Here is a 13,839-nt window from a genome sequence, read left to right as displayed (position 1 = left end):
TCAGAATGTATGCGCTTGTAACGCACCCATTCTTCACGTTCTGTCCCGTCGATACAGGCCGTTAAAAGTATGTGTAGCCTCTATCACGGTCCTATGCTGTACTGCCGAAAGCCGCAGCCACCTGTGTGTACAACGAACCACTCAGGTAAGGCCTGACCACAGAAGTAGCCGTGTGGGACGTGTCTCTAAAGATCAGAGGGGCCAGCACACATTTCGACAGTTGTAGTGAGAGAATGAGAGAAGCGCTGCTTCCTCGCAGATTAAGCGTCTTTAGGTCGCCTCGCACCACTGACAAACCTCTACTGAAACGTCAATTTATCTCAACAACGACATTCAATGAGACATTTTAGTTTGTTTGTAGTTGTTTTTGTTTTTTTACGTCAACGTTCACAATGTTACCCGCGAAATATCGTAGTGTCCTAGTTCTCTTCACAGCTTTTTGGTTTTACGCATCTTTTTCCCACGGCAGCGGATTTAGACATTCAACCATCTTGGACCCTCATGGGAAATACCATCTAAAGTGGAGGTTTGACCGGGGAACAATTACTTTCGAAATAGAAGTGGAAACGACAGGATATGTAGGATTTGGTCTATCTCCCAACGGTGCAATGGCGTTGTCGGATATTGTCATTGGTGGAGTCACAGATGGAAGACCCTATCTACAGGTATGCACCTTTGGTTTTACAGAATGAAAGTGACGCATCTAGGCCTATGCCTTGCTTTTTATCACGAGGTGGGCTACTTTCAATTGCATTTTTTTTTAACATGACATACATACTTCAGTTGTGCTGCTATAGGAAAATAATGATTTATATTACATTTATGTTTAACTCTTTTCCCAAGGCTATTTGGGTTATACTGTGGGTGTTGAAATAGTCCTATCTAAATCCCGATTAAAATAGCTAGAACATTGAGGATCTCCAAATTCAACCAATAGTGACATCTGTTATTGGTTAGGTGTAACTAGGTATGGTAAACTGTTGTGATGCACAGCCAGCCACTCATGGCTTAACTCCAACAGTGTAAGGGGTCCTGATATTGCTACACATCACAGGAATCTCGCTCTGCCTCAGGGATCAGGGATCAAGGATAACATTTCTGGCAACGATGCCACACAATCCAAAATAACCTCTCTCATTGTGTTACCAGAAGGAGACGGTAGCTGTAGTTTTGTGCCAATGTTGTTGTTGTTTGCCCGCCTTAGTGGAAAATTGTCATAGGTATTTGCAAGCTAGGCTTGGCAGTGACAGCCAGACACTTGCCAACAACAGCCCCATTTTATACCTGGTGCAAACATGGGTCCTGTGTCCTGAGATCTTGTCCAGATTCTGATTGTACCCACATTTTCAGAAATCTGTCTACACATGGTATTACAATGTGTCTCCGATTTGTCCATGGTGTCCCCACTGTGACCAGATTTCCTGGTTCCTCCCTGTATGCTAATTATTACAAAGCCATTCTTTCAAAATAATATTGATTTATTTATTTTAAGACACATAGTCAATGGTGCCACCTGTCTATGATTTTAGAGTTGTAACTGTGCAGATCCGTCTACACTTGTAAGATATCCAGATACAATGCCTGACTACCTCCGGAGGTGTTCAATGCCTGACGAATGCATGCCTGATCTGATCACAATCCGATCCCAATGCGCCTTTTAATCGACTACACCTGTCTAAAAATGTGGGGACAATCAGAATGTGGACAAGATCAGGACAAAAGACGCTAGTGCCAAGATGTTAGTGGCAGGTATAAACAGGGCTCAAGACAAATGAGGTATAGTAACAGTCATCCTCCTAGCTATAGTAATCGTACAGTTTATTTATTTTATTTTACTAGGCAAATCAGTTAAGAACAAATTCTTATTTTCAATGACGGCCTAGGAACAGTGGGTTAACTGCCTGTTCAGGGGCAGAACGACAGATTTTGTACCTTGTCAGCTCGGGGATTTGAACTTTCAACCTTTCAGTTACTAGTCCAATGCTCTAACCACTAGGCTACCCTGCCACCGTAATAGGTCATTATTAATAATAATAACAGTAATGCGCATTTGTTGTTTAGAGTGCTCTTTCAATTGTGTCATAAGAACACTGGTTTCCCCCAAGTTTAGTGAATTACATCTATGTATCTATAATTACATTGAAGAGCTCTCTTATCACCTCCTTCATTTTTGGTTAATTACAGTATTATTGCAGCCAGAATAGTTGTGTTTTATCCGGCATGCTTTCTACAGGATTACTTTGCAGACGCCAAGAGAAAAGTGCATAGAGATGTTCAGCAGAACTACAGGCTGGAGTATGGCAGGGAGAACAATACACACACTGTCCTGGCTTTCAGCAGGGATCTCCTGACCTGTGACACAAATGACAAGGACATCACGGTACGTGGGCGGTGGAAGTGTTTTATCTTATGGGAAATGTGTGGGTTGTTTGGATGTTTAAATGTGTGCTTGTGTATGGGGTAAGGTGGGTGGGCGTTTTAGTTGAAGTGTCCGTTTGTGCCCGGGGGTGTCATAGTACTTCTTACAGAATTGTTTTAATTGAAATGAATTGATAGATAATAGATGTGTAATATGTGCTGCCCAGGAAAGCACAGTGAGGGTGATATGGGCCTACCACAGTGACGATGTGGGACCGTCAGGACCGATGTACCATGGAGTGAACAGGGGGAGGAAGAGTATGCGGCTACTCGACCCAGGAAGTAAAGTTAATATTACCTCTGGGACCGACTTTTTCAACTTGCAAAACATAAACGTAAGTGTGACAGCTGGAGAAGACAAACGCTACCCAGTATCCACCTGTCTCTTAAACAAACCTGATACCACTTTTGGCTTTTGTTACTTCTGAGAGACCTTTACAACTCTGAGACCGTATTTGCACTGTGTGAGATTTGGACACATTTTTATTAAGGGTAAACATCAGTCTTGCTGTCTTGTTGTTTCTCTCAAGATAGGTGCCAGTGCCATACAAGGACACTACCTACTGGTGTCAGATATTTCAGATCCAGGAGGTACAGCAGAAGCATCACATAATTAGAGTAAGTACACACTTGGAAATCATTGAGCTATATTAACAGCACGGCAGAAAAACAATAGCAAATCGACGACAGGCTTTCTCTTGAGGAAGGACTAGCCTATAGTTCAGTCATGGCGCAGTCAGTTTGTTTACCCTTCTCTAAAGGCATCTCACCTGGATCATTTGAGTTCTTATTTGGTCTGCCTGCGTCCCTCTTTCATTGCTGTCGTCTGAAGTATGTTCCCCCCCCCCCCCCCCCCCCCTGTGTTGAGCTCTCTCTCACTTCCGAGCCACACCTGCAGCTTGTTTGCAGCTTCAAATTGCTACTGTGTATTAGAAGAGCCATTGTTTTAATTATATACCCCAAACATAATTGAACAAGTATGAAACCAAAAGCCTTCAAAACACACTTGATTAAAGGAGGTAGCACGTACAATTTAGAATCAAACGTTTGGTATGACGGCACATTGATTTGTCATAAATACCAAACGTGCTCTTAAATCTAAATCCCAAATCTGCTTGTATGTTTATCTACACTGCCTTAGCTATATCATGTCATGTGGAATAGTGGTACTGTGTCGTGTTGTCATTTGTCGTACCACTTACGGTAGGACTATTCTGTCAAGTCAAACACAGTTACACAAAAACAAAGAGTCTTCAGTGATTAAGTGAACCAGTGCCAGAAAGAGATAAATATGGCTCGCTCCCTCTTCTCTTACTTCCCCTCCAGCACATAGCTTACTGTACTGCCCCATGGAGCTGGTTCTTCTCGTCTGTTCTCCACTCTGCCACTCGGATGATAACAATTAGAGCATAGACTGAGAAACACCAGCACCATTCTAGACTAAAAATATGCTCCATTGGAGAGAAAAAAAGATGTGGAAAATCCTAGCCTTATTAACAGCTGGGGGTGTCTGATTCCACTATGCACAACACACGCGCTGTTGTTTTAAGAAAGCCCGTATATTGTTGTGAACTCTTATTTTAGAGGGATCTTTTGCATAACGGAATGATGTAAGATACTAAAAGAGTTGCTAGCACACAATTAGAGTGAAACGGAAATCATTTGGTTATCCAAATGGGAGTCAGGCTGTTGTCATTAAACATATTTTTCCATCCCAGATGTTTTCGTGTGCGTGTGCATGATGTGTGAGTCAGCGAGCGAGAGGCCGTATGTAAGACATCTGTTTTTATGCGTGATCTGAATAGGACTGTCTCATCCAATTAATCTGTGGTCCATAAAGAAAAATTACTGTTGTTCTTTTTTTGCGTTTTAAAGCATTTATACAGAAGTTTAAAAGAGCCAGTCTCATTTTCCCTGTGCACGCCTATCCTGACATAAAAACATTTTTTAAAACATTCCCATGGTATTTTCTCAGTCGTGGTTTCTCTCTCTACCCTCTGCTCCACCTGTTTCATCCCTCTGGGGGATTTATTTGGCCTTTCACCACCTCACCCCACCCGCTATTATCCTGGGCACCGCAACCTCACTTCCTGTTTAGCTGACTCTGACTTTCAAGACTTCCTGAAAACTGTGTCTACATGACATTTTATTTTGACAGAGGTATTCTGTTCAACAAAGTCCTCTATTCAGAGACAGCAGCCTATAAAGTGTCTCAAATCGTCTAACAAGGGATACTCCCCCCCCCCCCCCCCCCCCCCTCATGTCACAATCTCAACCTCTAACTTCGACTACGACAGCTGCTTCCACCCTAAATAATAACAATTGAGAAAAAGTAAAAGGAAGAATGTCTAAATATTTATATGGTGGTCATAGGCCAAGCTTTGGTCTTATGTCGTGCTGATTTGAAAGGAGGCCTCACAGTATGATGTCACAGTTTGCCCAGCAGGCAGCAAGCTGCTTTCCTCAGAATCGCAGGCCAAACTAGAGGCCCCTATCGAGGAAAAAATATTATTTTTCACTACTTCCATCCTATGGTGAGCAGGGCCAACCGAATCCTGTTTATCCCATCTCATGTGTATCCTACGGTTAAGAGCAATAGAGTTGAGGTCTTTTAAGGCAAGTGTAGGCAATTCAAAAGAAGCCAACTGTGGTTTAGAATGCATTCAAATGTACAACTTCCCCTCTTTTGTTTACAGATTGAGCCTTTGATTCAAAGGGGCCACGAAAACCTGGTTCATCACATTTTGTTGTATCAATGTGATAGCAACTTGAATGAGAGTGAGCTCGGTGCCAGCCATGAATGTTACCATCCAAATATGCCTGACTCATTTCTCACCTGTGAGACGATAGTCTTCGCCTGGGCCATCGGTGGTGAGGTGGGCAATTGTTTTCTACTTGTGGTGGTTTTCAATTCAGTGTCGTAATACATTTCATTAGCTACGTGTGTGCGTGCGTGTATCGGAGTGGCCGCGTAAGCGTCCTTATCGACATGTTCAGTGTGCCTCTCAATCTACCCTCACAGGGGTTCACCTATCCTCCCCACGTTGGTCTGTCCATTGGCACAGCAATAGACCCTGTCTATGTCCTGATGGAGGTCCACTATGACAACCCAGCCCTTCAACAAGGTACAGTACACCCACAAAGACGCGTCATGTTACAGCGAACGTGGCTCGTTTGCCATGGCCATTGTGTTCTTCCTTTTCACCCGTTCACAGCATACACATTTGTGTGCGCCAAAGTGACATCTACAGCGCAACGGTCAGTTACCCTGTGAACGGTAATGTTACGGTTTCCTTCTCAGGAGTGGTGGACAGCTCTGGCCTGCGTCTCTTCTACACCCCGGAGCTGCGGCAGTATGATGCAGGTGTGATAGAGACAGGTGTGTGGGTCAGTCTGTACCACATGCTGCCTCCAGGCATGCAGGAGTACGTCTCCGAAGGACACTGTACCCGCGAGTGTCTGCAGGAGGTAAGACAGCCAGCTCTGGCGTTGTTTTTCAATCTGGTGCGATGCCAAAAGTCCCATTTCACTAGGGAACAACAGGCGTCCAACATCCACTGTTAAATTACTGTTATGCTACATCACCTACAGTGGCAAGCCTCTGTTTTATTCTTGCTACGGTCCCAAAACAGTGATCATCCAAAAGTGCAATTAAACTAAAAAAAAGCACTTTCTGCATCTATGAGAGAATCTCTTTGCTCCTCCATCAGTCCCTAGGCCAGGAGATGCCCAACGGAGTGAGGGTGTTTGCTGTTCTGATGCATGCCCACCTAGCTGGCCGCGCCATCAGAACCAGACACTTCCGGGAGCAGGAGGAGCTGCAGCCCCTGTCACATGACGAGGAGTTTGACTTCAACTTCCAGGAGTTCCAGCTGCTGAAGGAAGAGAGGCTGCTGCTACCTGTTGGTACACTGCTATACTGTTAACCTGACATGTTAAGTAGTGAAGGAAACATGAGAAAATAAATCTACTGCTTGAGCTTCCCATGCAGGTCTAAGCAGGTTTACCTCACCCTTTGATGAACAGTAAAGATTGATGATTGCATTACTTTGATCCACCGACATACTGTAGATACAGGACAGAAGTGGTTCATTTTGGGGGGTTTTGCTCACTTATGTGAAAAAGATTTCATACAAACGGCTGTTGCCTTTGACCGCAGTACAGCCATGCTAAAACCACAGTGAGTCACACCTTATGCACTGTCGCTTTAGTGTTATATTGATGTTGTACTTTATGACAACGCCATTCTGTTTGATGTGGGGTTCTAAATTCACAACCGGAGAAGAGCCTTGATTTCAATCTGTTTTCTTTTCAGGGTGACCATTTGATCACAGAATGCAAGTACACCACAAAAGGCAGACAAAACATGACCTGGGTAAGAATGTAATACTCACAATCCACATGGATAAATGAAAACACACTTCTTTTTTTCTTTAATTATCTGTTCTTCTGAGTTTACAGAGATCACAACATTTTTCAGTGTGTCCTATTGGTCCTCCGGCTGAGCCTATTTGAGCTCGTGTTTCTCATCTGTCTGTGTTTCCAGGATTTTATGATTTGGTTGGTTGCCGAATGGTACAATAGTGATCATGTTCACGCCAATTTTTATTACAGAACCCTTTAGGATAGAGCTCTGGGATTATTCCTTTGACTTCAGCGTCGCCATGAGACAGAAGCACATTGTTTTTATACATTCTTATCGTGAAGAATAATTACATTGAAGACCACTATCGTTCCTATTTCTCAAAATTAAGAAGGATAATATATCAGTGGAAAGAGTGGAGGCTACTTGAATGCAATGGAATGGAATTTTGTTATAGGAATGAGTTGTGTTTCCCCTGCATGAACCTCTTGGTTGATACTTTCAGATGTATGTGTTAAAGACTGTCTGTTCTTGGCTGAACAATCTGTCTGCAAATACAGCCCCAGGACCACAGACGAATCTTGGTTATATTGCTGTTTGCAGCTACTGGCACTGTTTCTTACAGAGACATCAAACTAACACATTTCTGATGACTAGTCGTAAAACAGGGGTCGTTTTCTTCTGAAGTTACTCTCTACTGTTCAGGAGGAAACATGATAACTCATTGTTATTCTGGAACGACATGAGACTGAATTTGAATCCATTGTCATGGTTTTGTGAATTCATGCCAATTATTTCCCCCCGAATAACACATTGCTTGCCATTTGCAACTTTGTCCAGTGCATGGCGCCACAAAGCAATGCTTGTGTGTCTGCTCCTTGTCAGAAACCATACTCCCTGAAGTAGTCCTTAAAGGGATCATTCACCCAAGTTACAAAATGTTACATTGGTTTCCTTACACTATAAGCAGTCTGTGTACCTGGTATGACACTAATCCATGATTTAGTTTAGTTTCCCTGGCACTGTTTCCAAAATGCTAACATTTTAGCATTTGTGGCACAAATGGGTAAACTATCACTCACTTTCAAATTTGTTTCCTGAAACAGATTTTCGTGATTTCTTAGTGGCTGTTAGAGTTGATGATTGTTACGCAGATATCGGTGTATTTGTTGACAAATGTTTCTGTGGAGCTAAATAGAATGAAATAAACGTGTAATGTGATAGTTGTAAAACATGGTAAGTGGTAACCTTAATTTAGCTGTGGTATTGGCGTTTAATATTGAGCATACTGATTGTCTCCCAGGCTTGATTTCTTGATTATTTTCCTCTGGTTGTTCCTTCAGGGTGGTTTGACCACCAGGGATGAGATGTGTCTGTCATACCTGCTCTACTATCCCAGAGTGAACCTGGCCAGGTGTGAGAGCCTCCCTGAGATCACCGGGCAGCTCAAGTTCATTGGAGTCAAAGAGATCCAGGCCCCTGTCACGTAAGTATGCAGCTGTATACTGCAATACCTACGCAGCAGTTCAAGTTGGAACCTGCAACAACAATTGGGGAAGATACTTTTGAGGTGAAGAGTTTCTCTTCCTGGAGCACCTTTCAAAGGTCATACAGCATGTGTTCTCAGGGAGAAGTTATGTTTCGAATTAGTTACTGCATGTTATACAACGAGTACATACAGTGCATTCGGAAAGTATTCAGACCTCTTGATTTTTTTTTCTCCAAATGTTAAAGCCTTATTCTAAAATCTACAAAAAATACCCCATAATGGCAAAGTGAAAATATTGTTTTAGAAATGTTTGCAAATATATAAAAAAATTAAAAAAAACTTTATTTGCTATGACTCGAAATACAGCTCAGGTGCATCCTGTTTCCATTGATCATCCTTGAGATGTATCTACAACTTGATTGGAGTCCACCTGTGGTAAATTCAATTGATTGGGCAGGATTTGGAAAGGCACACACCTGTCTATATAAGGTCCCACAGTTGACAGTGCGTGTCAGAGCAAAAACCAAGCCATGTGGTCAAATTAATTGTCCGTAGAGCTCCGAGACAGGATTGTGTTGAGGCACATAGCTGGGGAAGGGTACCAAAAAATGTCTGCAGCATTGAAGGTCCCCAAGAGCCCAGTGGCCTCCATCATTCTTAATTGGAAGAAGTTTGGAAACACCAAGACTCTTCCTACTGTAGAGCTGGCTGCCCGGCCAAACTGAGCAATCAGGGGGGATTGGCCTTGATCAGGGAGGTGACCAAGAACCCGATGGTCACTCTGAAAGAGCTCCAGAGTTCCTCTGTGGAGATGGGAGAACCTTCCAAAAGGACAACCATTTCTGCAGCACTCCACCAATCAGGCCTTTATGGTAGAGTGGCCAGATGGAAGTCACTCCTCAGTAAAAGGCACATGACAGCCTGCTTGGAGTTTGCCTAAAGACTCCTAAAGACTCTCAGACAATGAGAAACAATGGTCTGATTAAACCAACATCAAACTCTTTGGCCTGAATGCCAAGCGTCACTCCTGGTGGAAACCTGGCACCCTCCCTAAGGTGAAGCATGGTGGTGCCAGCATCATGCTGCGGGATTTTTTTCCAGGTGCAGTTACTGGGAGACTAGTCAGGATTGAGGGAAAGATGAACGGAGAAAAGTACAGAGAGATCTTTGATGAAAACCTGCTCCTGAGCACTCCGGACCTCAGATAGGGGCGAAGGTTCACCTTCCAAAAGGACAACGGCCCTAGGCACACATCCAATACAACGCAAGAGTGGCTTTGGTACAAGAATCTGAGTGTGCTTGAGTGACCCAGCCAAAGCCCGAACTTGAACCCGATCTAACATCTTTGGAGAGACCTGAAAATAGCTGTGCAGCGACGCTCCCCATCCAACCTGACAGCGCTTGAGAGGATCTGCAGAGAAGAATGGGAAAAACTCCCCAAATACAGGTGTGCCAAGCTTGTAGCGTCATACCCAAGAAGACTCGAGGCTGTAATCACTGCCAAAGGTGCTTCAACAAAGTACTGAGTGAGGGGTCTGAATACTTATGTAAATATATATATATATTTTTTATAATAATACATTTGCAAAATTTCTAAAAATCTGTTTTTGTTTTGTCATTATGCGGGTATTGTGTGTAGATTGATGAGCAGGACACTTTTATTACCCATATTATAATAAGGCTGTAACGTAACAGAATGTGGAAAAAGGGGTGTTAATACTCTCCGAATGCACTGTACATATAGTGGGGCAAAAAAGTATTTAGTCAGCCACCAATTGTGCAAGTTCTCCCACTTAAAAAGACGAGAGAGGCCTGTAATTTTCGTCATAGGTACACTTCAACTATGACAGATAAAATGAGAAAAAAAATCCAGAAAATCACATTGTAGGATTTTTAATGAATTTATTAGCAAATTATGGTGGAAAATAAGTATTTTGTCACCTACAAACAAGCAAGATTTCTGGCTCTCACAGACCTGTAACTTATTCTTTAAGAGGCTCCTCTGTCCTCCACTCGTTACCTGTATTAATGGCACCTGTTTGAACTTGTTATCAGTATAAAAGACACCTGTTTGTAGGTGACCAAATACTTATTTTCCACCACAATTTGCAAATAAATTCATTAAAAATCCTACAATGTGATTTTCTGGATTTTCCCCCTTCATTTTGTCTGTCATAGTTGAAGTGTACCTATGATGAAAATTACAGGCCTCTCATCTTTTTTAGTGGGAGAACTTGCACAATTTGTGGCTGACTAAATACTTTTTTGCCCCACTGTATGTTCGCTCAGGCCTGAGAGAGAGAATAGGGGAAGGACTGGAAAAGATTTATGGGACAAGGAGATTGCAGGCCATTAGAAGGAAGGACAGAGGAATATGGACTCACACTAGCCCAGTGGGGTCAACATGTGGAGCTGAGCTGCAGCTGAGAACAGTGATACTCATTGTCCTGTTTTAGCAGGTTCTGTTATGTTTTACTAGTTAGCAAGCAGGAATTTGACGGCGAGATATACAAAGCAATAGTTTATTGTTTTCCTCACTATGTTTTTGCTCTTGAATTCCATTCATTTTGTTCAAAATAACATGTTTTTCATCAAATGAAATGAAACGATACACAATAGTTGCTGTGTGAAAACAATCATTTTGCCGTAACGTTTCAATTTGTTTGCTGCATGAAAGGAAATCCTAAAATATAACGTCATTTTACTTCATATAATGATTACGTCACATGTCCGTACAGTAAACACAGTTCAACGTGTTCCTTAATCTGATGCTACGTATTGTAATGTGTCCATGGTCTCTACTGTTCATATGCTCCTGTTTAGTAGGTTGCGTAAGGTAAGACCTTGGCCCTGAGAATAATGAGAGGCCTGGAAATGAGAGCCTATTTCATGGGTCGAGCTGCTGGAGTGCGTTTACAGCGGGACGCAACTCCGTTCACAAGAACGAGGAGGTTTCGAATAGATCAGGTCGGCTGCTCTAAAAAAAAGATGAGGTTACACAGCTCTTTCTTCCATCCGAGAAAGGCTATGTGCTCTCCAAGCAACCTTGTCGTAAAGACGAACACTAACCTTCTGTAAACACAAACAGGCCTTAGCAGGAAACGACTAAATGTCCCACTTCCCCCTAACGTCTACCTCATGGAAATGCTTTGGGAATGATCTGGTTTAGCAGCTCTGCCCTTTTTCCCTCTCTGACCATAAGTTGTCAAAATGTTGAATAGTGTACATGTACACATATGCAGCGACCGATATATTGAGCATCAGCAGGTGTACGGGTAAACATTCTACCTACTGTCACTTAATGTACATTCCTCTTCTGTCAAAGGACCTGGCCTTTCATGATCAAGAGCCCAAAGAAGTATAGCAACCTGTCCTTCACAGAGGCCATGGACAAGTACAGGTGGTCAAAGAAAAGAGGGAAGTCCTTCAACGAGATGGTTCTACAGCTGCCCATGAACGTGCGCTGCTCCAAGTGGGGGCAGGACGAGTGGTCGGTGAGTGTTCCGTCAGAGCTGGCGCTGAGGATCAGGCAGCTGGGGCTGGGGCTAATCTGGTGCTATCAATTAGTCTCTGACGGAAATACATATATGTCATCCACCAATGAAACTGTGCCCTTTCACTCTTCCGGGATGTTGATTTATATTCATTTTGTTGAAAGTTGTTTGTTTAATTTGACTGTATAATATATGCTTGAATGTGCTTTGGAGAGTCATCTTCCTCACTATATTTCATAGTTATTCCCATTTCCCTCTCGTTCTTTTCCCCTCCAGATTCAAGGGACGTTAGTGTCACCACCAGAGATGAAGTCTGAAGTCAAGCCTCCCTCCGTGGTGTGCCGTTCTGCCTCAGAGCCACACAGCGGAGTGGTTTTCCTCTTTACATTGTGCCTCACATACTCCGTAGTCCAGGCCTGTTTAAGCCTTTAGCCTGTAGCCTATAGCCATGCAACTGTGTGAATCACACCACTCCCTGTGTATTAGAAGGACTCTTCCATCAGATGTGCTGATGTTGACATGGTGGATTTTTTGGGGGGGGGGGTTTATTGTCGAAATATATATATAACATACTTTTAAAATGTTTTATGCCCAAGAGTTAATAAATGTTTATTTAGAGTTGTATTTTGGAAGTAGTAGTAATACCTATGCCCAAGAAGGTCAAGTTTAGGTAGGTAGTTATTTACGTTGAGTGTAAGACCCTTTTTGCTAGTATTGCCCATGACACATTCTTCATATTCTTCTATGATTTATGGATAAATTGCCCAGAATTTAGGCCTGCAATATAGCCCCAAATACCAGTCAATTTCTCCAGACCTGATTCAAATAAGGCTACATAGAAACATATAGTTGGCTCAGGGTAGTTTCAGTACTGTAAGGCCACTGTTACAGCCTTGGTCACCCTGGTACCGCTAGGAACATCTCTCCCTAAGGCCGCAGTGCTGCCAGCACCGCTAGTCCGACTTACAGTGATTACTCTGGCTGAGTAACTCCAATGTGACAATGTCCCATACAGTCGCAAACCAGGGCAAAAAGGAAGGTCTCATTCTTGCTTTTCTGTTAGGAGTAGTTGGAGAGAAGAGTCATGGAATATGGAATGCTGTGTTATTTCCAGACCATGTGGATGACATTGGATGAATGGTTGATTGAATGGATGAGTGGATGGATTTTGTTCATCTAATGGATACAGCAAGATACATCAATGGGATAGTGACGGTAAAGAAGGTATGTGAATTATTAGATTACATGGGCCATTTATGAAAAGGTATTACCATCATTATCTTTTACTAAGTTATTGATTGTTTTGTTTCTCTTTGTGCCTCTAGTTAGGCGTGGATAGCTATGAAAGGGAGGTTTTCCGAATGGGGAGACGAATTTGCCACCAATTACAGTCTGGGATTGATATGAATTGTTTGAGAGAGTCATGGGTGAAAACATGACCTTTTTTCCCCCGTTCGGCTACCTCTCTGTCTGACAGTTCTTCTGTCTATGTTGTTCATTGAGTCTGTGCCGACTTTCCACTCTGTTTCTGTGGTGACATAGAGGTGATACCATAGAATACTGAAAGTATGAGATAGTATCCATCCACTCTCTCTCAAAACTGGCAAACCAAGACCACCCAAATTTAAAAAGGGATTTTATTTATTTATGCCAAAACCAGAAATCCAAGTTAATTGAGGATTCCCTGATAGTCATATTGGTCTGTATGCACTGAGGTGACCTTTAAAAAATATATTTTTTCACCCTGTGTAAATCCAATTAGTATAATAAAACATCTTCATCAAAATCTGTATGTTTAAGCAATCATTGGCATGTTTAACAATGGTACATCCACAATTGAGAATATTGCAGAAATGTTAAAACAAACAACAGTATGAGGAGCCTTTTCAGCGGCATCCTGTTGCAAAGTGAGAAGCCATGTAAGAGTTTTGCAAGGTTATTTGGTTTTCCTGGCCGTAAGTGCCCTTGTCAAATGCCATTAGACATGAAAGAGGCTCTCTAAAGATGGGCATGTTCAGAATAAAGTATGTGGCTGTGGTGCATCAGAGTAAATTGGTGTAATCCGTCCAATGATG

At 42.6% G+C, this 13,839-nt stretch overlaps 1 protein-coding gene across 2 annotated transcripts; it reads left to right on the top strand.

Moving 5' to 3' along the window:
- On the top strand, positions 1-13,550 carry LOC109866755 (DBH-like monooxygenase protein 1 homolog). Of its 2 annotated transcripts, XM_031800927.1 has the most exons (13): positions 32-145; positions 470-665; positions 2,234-2,380; positions 2,586-2,753; positions 2,953-3,036; positions 5,115-5,294; positions 5,441-5,543; positions 5,720-5,886; positions 6,129-6,320; positions 6,734-6,793; positions 8,125-8,267; positions 11,596-11,764; positions 12,041-13,550. In XM_031800927.1, the coding sequence occupies exons 2-13, from the start codon at positions 609-611 to the stop codon at positions 12,194-12,196; spliced, it is 1,626 nt and encodes a 541-aa protein (XP_031656787.1). In that variant the 5' UTR covers positions 32-145; positions 470-608; the 3' UTR covers positions 12,197-13,550. The 2 variants fall into 2 exon arrangements, with proteins under 2 accessions (XP_020311181.1, XP_031656787.1); XM_020455592.2 differs by having other exon boundaries at positions 1-665.
- The last annotated feature ends 289 nt before the right edge of the window (positions 13,551-13,839 follow it).

The sequence above is a fragment of the Oncorhynchus kisutch genome, linkage group LG21 (assembly GCF_002021735.2).
Source record: "Oncorhynchus kisutch isolate 150728-3 linkage group LG21, Okis_V2, whole genome shotgun sequence".
NCBI classification, from domain to species: Eukaryota; Metazoa; Chordata; class Actinopteri; order Salmoniformes; family Salmonidae; genus Oncorhynchus; species Oncorhynchus kisutch.
This window is presented reverse-complemented; position numbering and strand designations above follow the sequence as displayed.